At 52.1% G+C, this 15,429-nt stretch overlaps 1 protein-coding gene across 2 annotated transcripts in view; it reads right to left on the reverse strand.

Annotated features, from left to right (window-relative positions):
* Window positions 1-8,176: 8,176 nt before the first annotated feature.
* The window catches only part of ASB6 (ankyrin repeat and SOCS box containing 6), a 31,701-nt gene continuing 24,448 nt past the window's right edge, over window positions 8,177-15,429 (reverse strand). For both annotated transcript variants that reach the window (XM_060251107.1, XM_060251106.1), the window contains exons 5-7: window positions 10,961-11,069; window positions 10,565-10,651; window positions 8,177-9,301 (exon numbers count right to left, since the gene is read on the reverse strand). In XM_060251107.1, the coding sequence (XP_060107090.1) occupies window positions 8,625-9,301; window positions 10,565-10,651; window positions 10,961-11,069 (873 nt within the window). In that variant the 3' untranslated portion in view covers window positions 8,177-8,624. The remainder of the gene's footprint in view (window positions 9,302-10,564; window positions 10,652-10,960; window positions 11,070-15,429) is intronic.

Genomic DNA, 15,429 nt, shown 5'->3' on the forward strand with positions numbered 1-15,429 from the left:
AGGCCTTGTAGGCCTCCGCTATGCACTGCTTAATGGCGTAACTAATGGCCGACTTGGACATCTTTTGCCCTATTCTGGGTGCAGAGATATTGATGAACATAGAGTCTGACTTACGTAGTGACTCTGTTCTAATCAGGTAGACTTTGATCGCCCTCCGCACGTCCAGGGTGTGCCAGGTTCGTTCCTTGGGGTGTCTGGGATCCGGACAAAAGGATGGTAGATTGATCTCTTGATTTTGGTGGAATCTGGATGACACCTTTGGTTGGAAGGTAGGATCCGGGTAGAGTACGACCTTGTCCTTGTGGAACACGCATAGCTCCTTCCTAGTAGACAGAGCTCCTAACTCGGAGACCCTTCTGGCCGATGTTATTGCCACCAGGAAAATCGTCTTCATGCGAAGCATCTTTAAGGGCACTTGCATGAGCGGTTCGAAGGGTGGACCTGTTAGGGCGGTCAGCACTGGGTTCAGCCTCCAGGTCGGGAACCGATGAGTCTGCGGTGTGGAGCTTAAGGAAGCTCCTCTAAGGAACCGTCGGATGTGAGGGTGAGACGACAGGGATACACCATCCACCTGCTGAAGTACTGACGACAGTGCCGCGATCTGGCGTTTGAGGGTGGCTGGCTTCAGGCCGGACTGCAGCCCATCCTGAAGGAATTGTAGCACCCTAGGAACAGTAGGGTGTAATGGATCCACACTCTTTCTCCGGCACCACCTGTGGAAGGCTTTCCAAGACATGTTGTAGATCCGCGTCGTGGATTCCTTTCTGGATGCTAGGATGGTATTCGTCACTTCGCTGGTGTACCCTAGGTCTAGTAGCGATCTCCTCTCAACCTCCACGCGGTCAATCTCAGCCATTCTGGGCGGGGGTGCCACACTGGTCCCTGCAGCAGCATGTCCGGCCCGGTTGGAAGGTGGAGGGGTTTCTCCGCCGACAACTGCTGGATTGAAGAGAACCAGGGACGCCGAGGCCACCAGGGCGCAACTAAGATGACTTCTGCCCCCAGCGACCTGATCCTTCTGAGAACTTTTGGGATGACCGGGATTGGCGGGAAGGCATACAGGAGACCTTGAGGCCACGGGGATGTTAGGGCGTCTGTGGCCTCCGCCTGACTGTGAAAGTACCTTGTGAAGAACCGGGGCAGCTGGTGATTCTGTGGAGATGCGAAGAGGTCCAGGGTTGGCGGGCCGAAGTGATCCACTATCTGTAGGAATATAGTCCTGTTGAGAGACCACTCCCCTGCCTGGATGCTCTCTCGACTGAGCCAGTCCGCCTGCATGTTGTGCGCCCCCTTGATGTGTTCTGCTCTTATTGACTTTAGATGAAGTTCTGCCCAGCCGAACAGTTTTCCGGCCTCCCTGTAGAGGGAGCTGGACCTGGACCCCCCTTGATTGTTTAGGTAGGCCTTCGCTGCTATGTTGTCCGTTCGCACTAGGACGTGTTGGCCTGAGACTTGGTCCTGGAAGTGTAGGAGGGCTAGACGAACTGCCCGAAGCTCTAGTAGGTTGATCGGGAGGTTCGATTCCCTGGTCGACCACTGGCCCTGTGTTGGGATCTCGTTGAGGGTTGCCCCCCAACCGGAGAGGCTGGCGTCCGAGAACAGTTGCAGCTCCCCCTCTATGAGGAAGACTCTCCCCTGGCGTAAGTTGCTGGCCTTGGTCCACCACCTGAGGCTCTCCTTCACCGCCGGGGGCAGTGAAAGGGATATGGAGCGTCTCTCCATGATGTGTAGTTGGTGGGGGCGAAGGAACATCTGGAGTTGTCTGGTGTGGTGCCGACCCCACTGTAGTGCCTCGAGGTTTGAGATGAGGAGGCCCATGAGTCTTGCTAGAGTCAGTAGTGATGATGATGACGCCTGGATCACCTGTTGTGCCAACGTCATTGTCTTTAAGATCTTGTCCTCTGGGAGAAAGATGGCTTTGAGGTTTGTGTCCACTATCATGCCCAGGTGCTCTAGTCTCTGAGTCGGTCGAAGGTGACTCTTGGCTGTATTGATCAGGAAGCCGTGTCTTTGGAGGCAGTTGATTGTGCTCCTTAAGTCCTGCTCTGCTTTCTCCCTTGACGATGACCTCAGCAACAGGTCGTCGAGGTACGGATGCACGTGTATGCCCCTCTGTCTGAGGTGTGCAATCAGGTTCGCCAACACCTTGGTGAACACCCGTGGAGCCGTTGCAAGCCCGAAGGGTAGAGCTCTGAACTGGTAGTGAGAGCCCTTTACGCAGAAACGCAGGAACTTGCGGTGTGAGGGTAGAATCGGGATATGTAGGTAGGCCTCTGTCAGATCCAGCGATGCCATGTAGTCCCTGTGGTTCAGGGCCTCTGTTATGGACTTGATGGATTCCATCCTGAAGTGTCGTAGTTTGATATTTCTGTTCAGGAATTTTAAGTCCAAGATTGCTCTCCAGTCCCCGTTCCTCTTGGGAACTGTGAAGAAGATGGAGTAGACACCTTGATATTTCTGTTTCGTAGGGACTTGTTCTATGGCCGCTGAGTCCAGAAGGTGGCGTATTGCCTTGAGGGTGATGTCCCTCCGCTCCGGGTTTGAGCGGAGTGGGGAAATGATGAAGCGATCTGGGGGTGTACGCCTGAACTCTATCGGGTAGCCCCGGGAGACAATCTCTAGAGTCCAAGAGTCCGCCTGCGATTCCACCCAAGCCTGATGAAAGTGCAGCAGGCGGCCCCCTACTGGGATGTGGTCCCAGTCATGCCTGGTTGGGCTTGGGGCCCTTCTGGAATCTGCCCGATCTATCGGGCTGGTTCCTCTGAAATCGGTTGTGGGAGGGGTTCTTCTGGAAACCCTGCTTAGGTTGGCTCCAGGTTGACTTCTTGTACTCCTGCTTCGGTTTGTGGAAGATGGATGGGGTCCGAAAGGAATTGGAGCTGAACCCTCGCCTGTCGGTGCGCCTCAGGAATTTAGGCATGGCCTTCTTCTTATCTCGCGTCTCCACGAGGATCTTTTCTAGTGTGTCACCGAATAGCTTCTCACCCTGAAAGGGATATCCTGAAACGATCGACTTGGAATGGACGTCGGCTGGCCAGGCTCTAAGCCAAAGCCCCCTTCTGGCTACCGTGTTAGCTGCCATCGCCCTGGCGGAGAAGGTAAGAGCGTCTAAGGAGGCATCTGCTGAGAACTCAGCCGCCCGCATTAGTCTGCTGGTGCCCTCCAGGGTCCTTCTATCTGCCTCCGGCAAGAGCTGAGACAGACGTCTGATCCACACTATCGCCGCCCTAGAGACTATAGAGTTGGCGGCAGCAGCTTTGATTGCCAGGGCCGTAGCCTCATGGCTCCTCTTCAGGGCCAGGTCAATCTTCCTGTCCCAGTTGTCCCTAATCGACCCCTGGCCATCTTCTGCTAGTAGGCCATGGGACTGTAGAGCTGCCACAGGTGCATCTACTAACGGGACCTGTAGCATGTCATTAGCAAAGGCAGGTAGTTCATAAAGCTTCTTAATAGAGTTGGGAACCTGCCTGCTGGTACTTGGCTTTGCCCATTCGGCTCTTAGCTGGCGCTCAAAGAACTCTGGGAAAGGGAAGATCCTGTTAGAGGATCGGTGCCTAGGGAAGAACTCTGAGTTCCCCTTGGGTTTGTTCCTGGGGTTAGTCAGGGGGTCGGTAGCCTCCTGGTCCTCTGGAGACCCTTGGAGGTCCAGTGCGGCCAGCACCTTGGGTAAGAGGGATTGAAACTCCTCTGCCCTGAAGAAGCGTGAGGAGGGTTCTGGTGCAGGCGCACCCTCTATCTCCTCGTCCGAGATGAATTCGCCCTCCTCCCTTTCCCCCTCTTCTGATTCTTCTGACTGATCCCCATACTGGGATCTCTCTCCCTCTAGGAAGTCACTGACCAGGGAGCCCCTTGCGGCCCTAGAGTGGAGGCCGTGCTCCCTAGGCCTTTTGGGTGAGGGTGATCTGGAGGAAGGGGATGGGCTAGGGTGTCTTGGCCTCTTAAGAGTGGCAGCCTTAACTGCAGCCCCCACAGTCTGTTTAATTGAGTCTAGAAAATCAGCAAATAAGGAAGATCCCATCATGGGTACGTTACCCAAGCCCGTCTGGGGCTGAAAGGTCTGTGCAGCCTCCCGTTGTGGTTGATCTTCGAAGGAATCGAAGTCTCCCGCCTGGAGGTTGGTATCCGAGGATCCCTGTCCCTGGAGGCTGTTATTTTGCTGGTCGCCGTCTTTTCGCGCCCTTTTGCGCTTTTCGAAATGGCCACCGGGGGCAGGGCGGCGCTCTGAGGAGGCCTCCTCAGCTGCCGAAGACGACCAGCGCCGCTTTCTTTCGCTCCTTGGCGTTCTGCCCCTACAGGGCACGTTGCCGGCAGCCGAGGCAAGCCCTGCGGTCATGCCGGCTCCGGAAAGCGGCCTTTCGGCTCTGCGCGCTGCGCTGGTAGCCGAGTCCTCTTCTAGGAAGGCGTCCCTCGCCCTGCGCGCCATCTGTTGGCTTCGGGTGCTGTTGCTGCACTCCACGCCGCGGCTTGTAACACAGCCCGGGGCCGCCGGCGCGTCGCTCCTCTTCGGTGCGGGGGAAGGAGGGGGGGGAACAGAAGAGGAAGCCAGAATCGGGCTGGAGAAAATTAAAGGCGCAGAGGGGGCTGCAAAGGTTGAAATAAGGGCTGGAGTTCACGTTGAAGGTAAGGAACAGCTCAAGGAGCAAAGAAGTAAAAGGGGAAAGAGGAAGAAAGGATTTTTTTTTTTTTTTTAAAGAGCAATCAAAGGGATAGAACCTATCCTAAGCACATGCTCTCCCTGTCGAGGCAGGAAAGGAACTGGAGATGGGTGGTTCCCCACAGCCACAGGAAGAGGAAGTTTTGATTCCTGCCTCCCTGATTGGACGGTGGGAAAGCACCCAAGATGTCCTCCGCCTCCTAGGGAGAACCAGAGGTTCAGCACCCCAAATTAGTTTGGCTCTCTGGGGCTAGAGCAGGTGGGCCACTTGCTCCCGTTCTGTTCTGTTCTGTCCCGATCTTGCTCCACCTGCCAGAGTTTGAAGTGGAATTTCAGAATAAGGAAGCGCTTGTGTGCAGTTTTCACATGTAGTTTCTGATTTACAGCACAACACATACACACAACACCTTTCATTCCCAGTTTAGTGTAGTGGTTAAGAGTGCGGACTCTCATCTGTGAGAACTGGGTTTGATTCCCCACTCCTCCACTTGCAGCTGCTGGAATGGCCTTGGGTCAGCCATAGCTCTCGTAGGAGTCGTCCTTGAAAGGGAGAGCCCTCTCAGCCCCACCCACCTCACCAGGGTGTCTGTTGTTGGGGGAGAAGATATAGGAGATTGTAAGCCACTCTGAGTCTCTGATTCAGAGAGAAGGGCGGGGTATAAATCTGCCATCATCGACTTCTTTTTGTGGTTAAGTGCACGGACTCTGATCTGGGAGAACCGGGTTTGATTCCTCACTCCTGCAGCTGCTGGAATGGCCTTGAGTCAGCCATAGTTCTTGTAGGAGTCGTCCTTGAAAGGGCAGCTGCTGTGAGAGCCCTCTCAGCCCCACCCACCCACCTCACAGGGTGTCCACTGTAGGGGGAGAAGATGTAGGAGATTGTGAGCCGCTGAGTCTGATTCAGAGAGAAGGGCGGGGTATAAATCTGTAGTCGTCGTCTTCATGCTGTGGAGTCCATTAGTGGGGGGGGGGGGTGAGGGGAGATGAACCAAAGAGCACAGCTGACCCCACGTATGGAGCAATCTTAAGGCCAGAGAAAAGAACAGAAGGATGAGCAATCGCTAACCTGGTGATGCTGCTTCACTGGTGCCCCAGTTTCCCAGAACAGGTATGTGGGGTAGGGAGACATGAAGATGATGGTATTGGATGTATATCTAACCCTGTACTCTGAATCTCAGCATCTCGGAGCAGTCACAATCTCCTCTACCTCCCTCTCCCCACAACGGACACCCTGTGAGGTGGGTGGGGCTTAGAGAGCTCTAACAGCAGCTGCCCTTTCAAGGATAACTCCTAGGAGAGCTATGGCTGACTCAAGGCCATTCCAGCAGGTACAAGTGGAGGAGGAAAAGATATTGGATTTAAATCCCGCCCTATACCATGAATCTCAGAGCGCTCACAATCTCCTCTACCTCCCCCCCCCCCCTGCAACAGACACCCTGTGAAGTGGGTGGGGCTGAGAGAGCTTTTTATAGCAGCTGCCCTTTCAAGGACAACTCCTGCCAGAGCTCTGGCTGTCCCAAGGCCATTCCAGCAGGTGCAAGTGGAGGAGTGGGGAATCAAACCCGGTTCTCCCAGAGAAGAGTCTGCACACAACCACTACACCAAACTGGCTCTCTATTAGAGCTCTGGCTGTCTCAAGGCCATTCCAGCAGGTGCAAGTGGAGGAGTGGGGAATCAAACCTGGTTCTCCCAGAGAAGAGTCTGCACACTTAACCACTACACCAAACTGGCTCTCTATTAGAGCTCTGGCTGTCCCAAGGCCATTCCAACAGGTGCAAGTGGAGGAGTGGGGAATCAAACCCGGTTCTCCCAGAAAAGAGTCTGCACACTTAACCACTACACCAAACATGAATCCTAAACATGTGCAGATGGGACACTTCAAAGGGCTCTGGCATAATTTTTTTTTTGCTGAATTCAATGTGTTGCATATTTATATCTAGCAACGGTTAACACTAGTTCAGGTAAGAGTTTGAGTTTCTCTCATGCACATGTTTCTTTGAGTTGTTATTCTGTGCTTAGAAAGAAGCCGGTCCAGATCTGGGCCTCATTTATTTAGTTAAGATTTGTATCCCGCCCTTTCCACTAGTGGCACTAGTTTCTCATGCAGAGAAACATCTGACACCCTCTTCCGAGGGCAGTCAATAGCTATCCAAAGAACAAATCTAGGAGGAACTCTGCCCTTACAGTGGGCCAGAGCAGTGAGGTTAGGGTGTTGTTGGGAGTTCCCCTCTCCCCTGTCCTAACCAGGCGGGTACAACGCTTGGTTTGCAGCGGTCTTCAGAAATTCCTTCTCTCCGTCATGGGAAGACCTCGCAAGGCTGCTGCTGAGAAATCTTTCTAGGGTTCCTAAATTTACCAGTGATAAAGCAGGATGTTTTACTCTCTGCATTACCAATACTTTGCTGCTCTGCTTGCTCTCTAGGAACGTGAGGCGGGGGAAGGTTTAAAGCTGGAGTAACAGTTTTTGATATAGCATCATGACTCCTGTTGAGTATTAGGCAGTTCAGAGGAGCAGGCTGCTAGGATCCGGGCCCAGGGGAAGAGAGACCAAAGATGCTCGGCAGAACAAAGTCCGAACGTGCAGATGACTCAGCAGCGATGTTCCCTCTAAGCTGAGTTAGTGAGCTAGCTCACAGTTTTTAAGCCTCCAGCTCACACATTTTTGTCTTCGTTTTGGAAGGCTGGCTCTGGAGCAAACTCGTTTATGCAGCACCCCAACTCATTTTTGCTCACAAGGCTCCACAGCTTAGAGGGAGTATTGCTCAGCAGCTCTTGGGATACCAAAGCTGCAGGGTTTGGCTCTCGCCACAGCAGCTACTAAAAAAGGCCATTCAACCTGGACAACCACGCCTAGTTTTAAAATTATCTGGGCCACTGTAAGTGAGACAAAAAAAGCCTCAACTAGGATTTTACAACAAGAAGCAATTTTGTTTAAGCAGCAGCAAAATTAGCTGAAACCACACAGATGGGAGGCCCGGAGTGGCTACAGTAGAACTGGGCTGTATCTCTGCCAGAAATGTCTCCCCCCCCCCATCCCCAACTTTCTTCATTTACACATCCTCAAGGGGACAAGAATCCTCTCTCAGAAGAACCTGCAATTTATGTTAACAACTTTCTTGATGTTTGTACCCAGCAGCGAGTGTTGCCTGAAGATAATATTGGATTTATACCCTGCCCTTTACTCTGAATCTCAGAGTGGCCTACAATCTCCATTACCTTCCCCCCCCCAAAAAAATAGACACCCTATGAGGTAGGTGGGGCTGAGAGAGCTCTAACATAAGCTGCCTTTTCAAGGACAACTCCAAGAGCTATGGCTGACCCAAGGCCATTCCAGCAGCTGCAAGTGGAGGAGTGGGGAATTGAACCCGGTTCTCTCAGAGAAGAGTCCACGCACTTAACCACTACAGCAAACTGGTTCTTCAGGAGATGGCTTTGTAGCCTAGAAACCCAGCTTATCAGCAGATATTGATAACACTTCCTTAAAAAACACACACACACAAAAACAGACCCTCACAAATCTTGACTGGTGCAGACACATAATTTTATTGGCCAAGTGGAAGTGCTGAACATTCTGGTTTGCCAGAAATCCCAAGAGGGAGCTGGGCCAGGATTGTTCAAGCTGAGTTCCGTCCCGTGAAGTTTGGTTTGAGTTCTCATTGGTCAAGGCACAGATCCACCTGACAAGGAAGACCTCCCTTCCCTCAACTACCCGTGATAATGTGGTTTAGTACCAGATTCTGTTCCATCAGGGAATGATGCATATCCTTCTGTTAACGGAATAAAGGCCAGATGTTCACAGGAGGTTTTGGAGGGTCACCACCAGATGTGACAATTTATGAATTTGGTGAAGACCAACCAGCTGGGCAGGCAGTTGAGCTAGGAATGAAGATCTTCAGGATGCTGGCACACCCCACAACTTATGTTTTGTGTGTGTGATGAGGCGTCTAGTCCATGCTCTGCCCCACTTAACTCACACATCCTGTTCCGTGGAACTGCTGTGGCCTATCAGGAGATACCACTTGAGTCTGTCCGGCAGCGGGAGAGCTTTGACTTTGATGTCCAGCGGCCAAGGTTGAAGGCTCTGGCGGATGTGGACGCGGCAGAGGTGCTTCAGAGTGGGCGGGGAGTGCTCCAGCTGCTTAAGAGAGCAGAAGAGGGCCTTGATCCTCTCCTTGTGGAAGCGGCAGTTGCTCAGGTTGACCTCGAAGTTGCTTGGCAGCTTTATGGCTGGCGAGCTGGCTGTCATGAGCTCCAGCGCCGTCTCGGCCTTCTGCAGGAGGTCGACGGAGAAGCTGTCCTCTTCGGATTCGCTGATGTGGGAGCACAGCCTCTCGAAGATGATATCGAAGCCCGACCAGCACGAGGGCCCATGGAGGGAGCAGTTGTAGGAGGCCCCCGACTCCAGGAGGAAGCGCAAAAGCGGAAAATGGAGGCGGAAGCTCTTCAGACAGAGGTGGGTGAGGGACTCGTAGGAGGGGCACTCGCTGGGATCAGCACCGTGGGCCATCAACAGCCGGGTGACCTGGAAGCAGAAGCGGCTGATCTTCTGGGCCTCCTCCTTGTCCCCTCCCACCATCTCCCCCAGGAGGAAAATGATGAAGGTGAAGACGGTGTCGCCATCTTTGGTGGTGGCCTTGACATCTGCGCCTGAAGATAGAGAACACAGAGTCTTTTTTAAAAATCAACTATGCCAACTGTCCTCTGAGGAGATGCGAGTGATGTACGTCATGCTCCCCCTCTCCATTTTGTCCTGAGAGGCAGGCACAACAGATTCATGGAGGAGAGGTCTATCAGTGGCCATGGTGACTGAGGGGAACCTTCCCACCCAGAAGCACTAAACCTCTGAATCCCAGAGGCAGGAGGAAACATCAGGGGAAGGCCTCAGCTTCTCTGCCCTGTGGCTGGCCCTCCAGAGGAACTGGTTGGCCACCGTGTGAGACAGGAGGCTGGATTAGCTGGACCACTGGTTCGAGCCAGCAGAGCTCTTCTGATGTTCTTAATGTGAGCCTGAAGGAGCAACTGGCCCAACACAGACCAGTGACCTTTACATACAAATGAAGATTTGAGCCTTGGTCTTAATGGTTCAAGCCATGTTTCAAGTTCTGGGGTAAAATATTACAAACTCTGTGTGTGTGTGTGTGTGTGTGTGTGTGTGTACATGCATGGAGTGGGCTGCTAACCTCCATCCAGGGATTTGTGGTGGTGGGGGGAGGCTGAATCTCCTTCAGGGCACCGAGGTTGGCCAATGAAAAGCCCATATGAACATATGAAGCGGCCTTCTATTGAATCAGACCCTGAGTCCATCAAAGTCAGTATTGTCTACTCAGACTGGCAGCAGCTCTCCAGGGTCTCAAGGTGACGTTTTTCACGCCTTTTAGCCTGGACCCTTTTGAGTTGGAGACGCCAGGGACTGAACCTGGGACCTTCTGCTTATGAAGCAGATGCTCTACCACTGAGTCACCGTTCCTCCCATGAAAGCAATGAAAAGCCTCTGAATGCAAAACTCTGAAACAGACCTCTGTACACAAGAGAGCCTGATCAGGGTGGAATGAAACAGCGCAGCTTAACACTGTTAACCCCGAGAGAGGGGGAAGCTTCTCTTGCAACGCCATGGGCACAAAGTCTTTGCTTCACAAAGGTGCATCACTTGGGATGAGGGGTGTGTGACATGATAAGATATTCCTCCATATCCCACCCCACAAAACAGAACAGTTGTGCCCATGATAGCTCCCTGATCTGCTGGATCTCTACATGCAAGGAGCGTTTTCTCAATCATGATCCCTGAGCCCCCTTCCCTGTGAGAACTATCATTTCAGGTGCTCATGTGATAACCAGTGCAGAATCTGGGCTTCCAAGAGAAGGAACGGCAGAGTTTGGGGGAGGAGGGAAAGGGGGGAAGTGTAACCTCACCTCCTCCCAGCAAGAGACGAATGTTTTCTGTGTTGTGGATCTGAACCCCATCGCTGCTGGCCAGAGCGTGCAACAGTGCGGTCTTTCCTGGAGGGAGGGAGAGATATAAACTGCCCATCAAAGACAAACAGTGCCACAATTCCACAGGAGGAGGGTGTAAGATACAAAATGCTGGACATCACGTCAACGGGGGCCATGACACGTTCTCTCCACGTCAAGCACGAATGTGTACGTGTAGCCCTTACACACAACATTGTAGATATAGCGCAACAGACGTTGAAGGTGAATAAGGCTGAGTGTGCCAGCTCTGTTCCATGTGGGCATATTCATCCCAAAATTGGGGCCAAGAGGGAGAGATGGGAAGTAAAGAGAAAGACAAAGCAAGCGGGCACTGACCGTGTCTGTCGGCTGCGTTGACATCAGCTCCGAGTTCGAGGAGACGCTGCAGACAGGGGAGACGTTCTGACTCTTCGCTAGCAAGGTCCAGGGGGCTGCTTTCGTGAATCTAATGAGAGCGGGGAGGGGGGAGGCGTTGAGAGAGGAAATGGTTCACTGGCAGGACAGAAACCCTTTCATTCTCCGGTGGTCCCGCCAGTGGGTCAGTCCTTACTGCTGGGAATGTAGCTCCTCCTCTTCCAGGATAGGGCCGGCTCAAACTTGATCCTGGAGGGGAGGGGCTTATCCCCTAGTTTCCAAGTCTTACCGGCCTTGCCCTTGAAGCAGGATGTGTCGGCTTGAGCACTGTTGAGCTCGAAGATCCTGATAAGAAGAAAGAAACTGAGGCGACCAGGGAACCAGACAGGCACCCAAGCCTCTCTGGTATCCCATTCTTCGCTGCAGCAGCCGGCTGCATGGCTCCTTTGATACTGAAACCACAGGCTGGTCTCTCAGTGGTCTTGGAGCTTCACTGGCTCCTGCCTTTGCCACCAGCATCCCTTCTGGCTGGTTCCTTCATGATCCCACACTTGTGGAGACTCAGAAGTGAGCGGCAGAGTCGGCAGCAGTCTCTGGAACTGCGTCACCCAGGGACGCTAACCCAGAAGGCTGAGACCTCATCAGTCCCGGCATAGATGATTTATTCAGAGCCGGTAAAGGTCCAAGGCTGCACCCTGCAAATCTGGTGCTGGCCCAGAAGACTGAGACCTCATCAGTCCCGGCATAGATGATTTATTCAGAGCCGGTGGAGGTCCAAGGCTGCACCCTGCGAATATGGTGCTGGCCCAGAAGACTGAGACCTCATCAGTCCCGGCATAGATGATTTATTCAGAGCCGGTGGAGGTCCAAAGCTGCGCCCTGCGAATATGGTGCTAGCCCAGAAGGCTGAGACCTCATCACTCCCGGCGTAGATGATTTATTCAGAGCCGTGGAGGTCCAAGGCTGCACTCTGTGAATATGGTGCTAGCCCAGAAGGCTGAGACCTCATCAGTCCCGGCGTAGATGATTTATTCAGAACCGTGGAGGTCCAAGGCTGCACCCTATGAATATGGTGCTAGCCCAGAAGGCTGAGACCTCATCACTCCCAGCGTAGATGATTTATTCAGAGCCAGTGGAGGTCCAAAGCTGCGCCCTGCGAATATGGTGCTAGCCCAGAAGGCTGAGACCTCATCACTCCCGGCGTAGATGATTTATTCAGAGCCGTGGAGGTCCAAGGCTGCACTCTGTGAATATGGTGCTAGCCCAGAAGGCTGAGACCTCATCAGTTCCGGCGTAGATGATTTATTCAGAACCGTGGAGGTCCAAGGCTGCACCCTATGAATATGGTGCTAGCCCAGAAGGCTGAGACCTCATCAGTCCCAGCATAGGTGATTTATTCAGAGCCGGTGGAGGTCCAAGGCTGCACCCTACGAATATAGTGCTAGCCCAGAAGGCTGAGACCTCATCAGTCTTGGCGTAGATGATTTATTCAGAGCCGTGGAGGTCCAAGTCTGCACCCTGCGAATATGGTGCTAGCCTAGAAGGCTGAGACCTCATCAGTCCCAGCATAGGTGATTTATTAAGAACCGGTGGAGGTCCAAGGCTGCCCCCTACGAATATAGTGCTAGCCCAGAAGGCTGAGACCTCATCAGTCTCGGCATAGATGATTTATTAAGAACCGGTGGAGGTCCAAGGCTACACTCTGCAAATATGGTGCTACCCCAGAAGGCTGAGACCTCATCAATCCCGGTGTAGATGATGTATTCAGAGCCGGTGGAGGTCCAAGGCTGCACCCTGCAAATAAGGCAGGGTTGTGCCCTGGGCACAGATCCAGCATTTTTCCTCTTCTTCTGCCTGGGCCCCAGTGTTACTCATTTGTAAAGGGAACCTGGTGGGCAAATGGCTAAGAAAACGTTCTCCCTCCCTTCCTTCTGGTGAGGTTGGGAGCCGGAGGGGTTTTTTTTCCCCTGGGTAATGAGGCCCCATTGTTCCCCTCAGGCTGCAGGCCTTCAAGGAGAAAAAAGGAGGGAAAGGCGGCCATTTTAGGAGCTGCGTTATACTGAACCAGCCCCTGGGTCCTAGAGGGAGTCAGGCTTCAGGCTGAGGAGCTGCTTTCACTTTTCAGTTGCAGCCCAGAGACTCAACGTGGAGGACTCAGCATTCTAGCTGCATTCTTACTGCCACATCCCCCTTCATCCAATAATGATACTCAGTTTGAGAGTCAACGCGTGGATATTTCAGGGGAAGGTGTCAAAGCCAATAATCCTCACGGCTGTAGGCTGTATCAGGAAGGATTCTTGAGACCTTTGGGAAAAGTGCTCAAAGACAGAGTCAGACTCTAAGCCCAAGAAAAGGGGTGGGTAAATTCTTTAACCCATTTTTTTTTTAAAAGAGAGAGTTGAACAAAACAAATTAAAGCCTCCCCCAGGGATTGCAGTCCTCTGTTCAGTGACCAAAAAGGGGGTTCTGAGTCCTCAGCTTTCTCTTCTGTTAGAGAAGTTGAAATATATGAGGAAGAGATTTTGCCTCCTGCCCTAGCAGCCAGGCAGTTTATATTAGACTCTCATTGAAGTCTTGGCAATCCTGGACCTTTCTTATACCCCAAATGGGATAATAGATGAGGATGCTGAATTTCCCAAGGGCTCTGATAAAATCACTGCCAAGGTCAGGGAATAAATTCACCTTGGGTGCCTCTGTCAGCTGGGGTTTTACTCAGTGATGAAGCCGGATGAAACAGCCAGTGCAACCTGAGGCTAAATCTTCTTCTTGCTAAGTTTTATTCTCTCATACCAGGAGCTTCCAAGAAATCCAGACTTCCAGCAGTGGATGATCCTATCAGTTGTTTTGCATCCTTCTCAGTGCCCCCCATGGGCACAGGTAATGTGCCAAAGGACAGTGTTCCCCATGGCCACAGGTGGCATGCCAAAAGACAGAACAGGTCCTTCAGAGGGTCCCTGAGAGACTTTGGGAAATCTCTGTAGTGACTCAGTCACATGCTCTCCCTTCACTAGAGCAGACCTGACCAACGTGAACAGCACCAGATACTGGGATGCTGTCCCAGCAACAAGAGCTAAAGTGGCAACAGTCTCTTTCAATGGTGCTAACCATTTTTTTTTTTGTGATTCCTTTTGACAGATGTGATCCCAGGCCAGGTGACAACAAAGCCTTTAAAGGGAAGTGGCAGCACAAATCCAGAGAGAATAGGTCATTATTTTCCTTCTCTGGCAAACAGGGTCAAGCTTCTAAGGGAACTAAGAAACAAATTCAGTGTGACTATGCCACGAATCTGCATGGCATCAGAATTGGTGGGTCATTTACAGAGGCTTGCATTCCGGTGGCACAGGTCTGTGACCAGCTTAAGAACCTGATGACATGGATTGGTAAGCTGCAGCACTGCAGTCTAGGCTCTGCTCACGACCTGAGCTCGATCCTGGCAGAAGCTGGGCTCAGGTGACTGGCTCAGGGTTTATTCAGTCTTCTATCCTTTTGAGGTTGGTACAATGAGTACCCAGCTTACTGGGGATAAAGTGTAATTGCCATTTTCCTGGAAGTTCCCAAGAACTGATCTCCCAAACAAATACAATCCTCTCCAGCCAGCCTTTCTATATCAACTGGACATAGGAGCTGTAGAACTTGTGTCTTTTCAGTAACAATCACAGTGTTTCTCATAGTCCACAAAAGGACAGGATTTTACATGGATTAACATGTAGGCACCAGGAAATTCAGAAGAAGGACATCGTGGCTGCTTTCCAGCAGGGGGACTTCATGGCCTTCATAGATCTACCTGAGGCATATTTAAACATTCCTATAGCTCCAGGCCATTGCAGATTTTTTCGATTTGCATATAACAGACTTCATTTTCAATACTGGACTTACCTTTGGGTCTGAAGTCTTCCCCTTAGGGTTTTCTTCACTAAGTTTCTAGTTTTCCCCTGAGAGCTTTCTGTGGCTGCAGGGAACTGAACCATTTTCCCTTTCCAATCGACCTCCTAGTTAAGGTGGTCTCCTGGGATCAGATTCTCAAGTCCTTACAGTTGACTTACGGAGGTCCTGAGAGACCATGGCTTTGTCATCAACATGTAGAGGTCCACTCTATTTCCAACCCAGGTGATTGTTCACCTAGGGGTTCTGATCGGCATTGTTCGGGATGGAGTGTTCTTCTCACAATAAAGATACCAAAAATTCACAGGTTGCCACAGGTAATGGGAGTGAATTCCATAGAGCTGATGCTTCTGGCCCATCTCCTACATATGAGGGTCCCTGTATGAGATCCTCCAATGGACCAGGTTTTTCGTGCTTACCCTCAGCAGTTCCCCCTCCCCTTCTAGGTCCCTAGATCTAGATCTCACACAAAAAGGTGCTGAGACCGCACTTTCTGGTAAAATTCAGATTGGATCTCTGGTGGCAGATGGTCTCAGGTCGTTCCTCAAGGGACAATCCCTGAGGGTCCA

Source organism: Heteronotia binoei, chromosome 12 (assembly GCF_032191835.1).
Source record: "Heteronotia binoei isolate CCM8104 ecotype False Entrance Well chromosome 12, APGP_CSIRO_Hbin_v1, whole genome shotgun sequence".
NCBI classification, from domain to species: domain Eukaryota; kingdom Metazoa; phylum Chordata; class Lepidosauria; order Squamata; family Gekkonidae; genus Heteronotia; species Heteronotia binoei.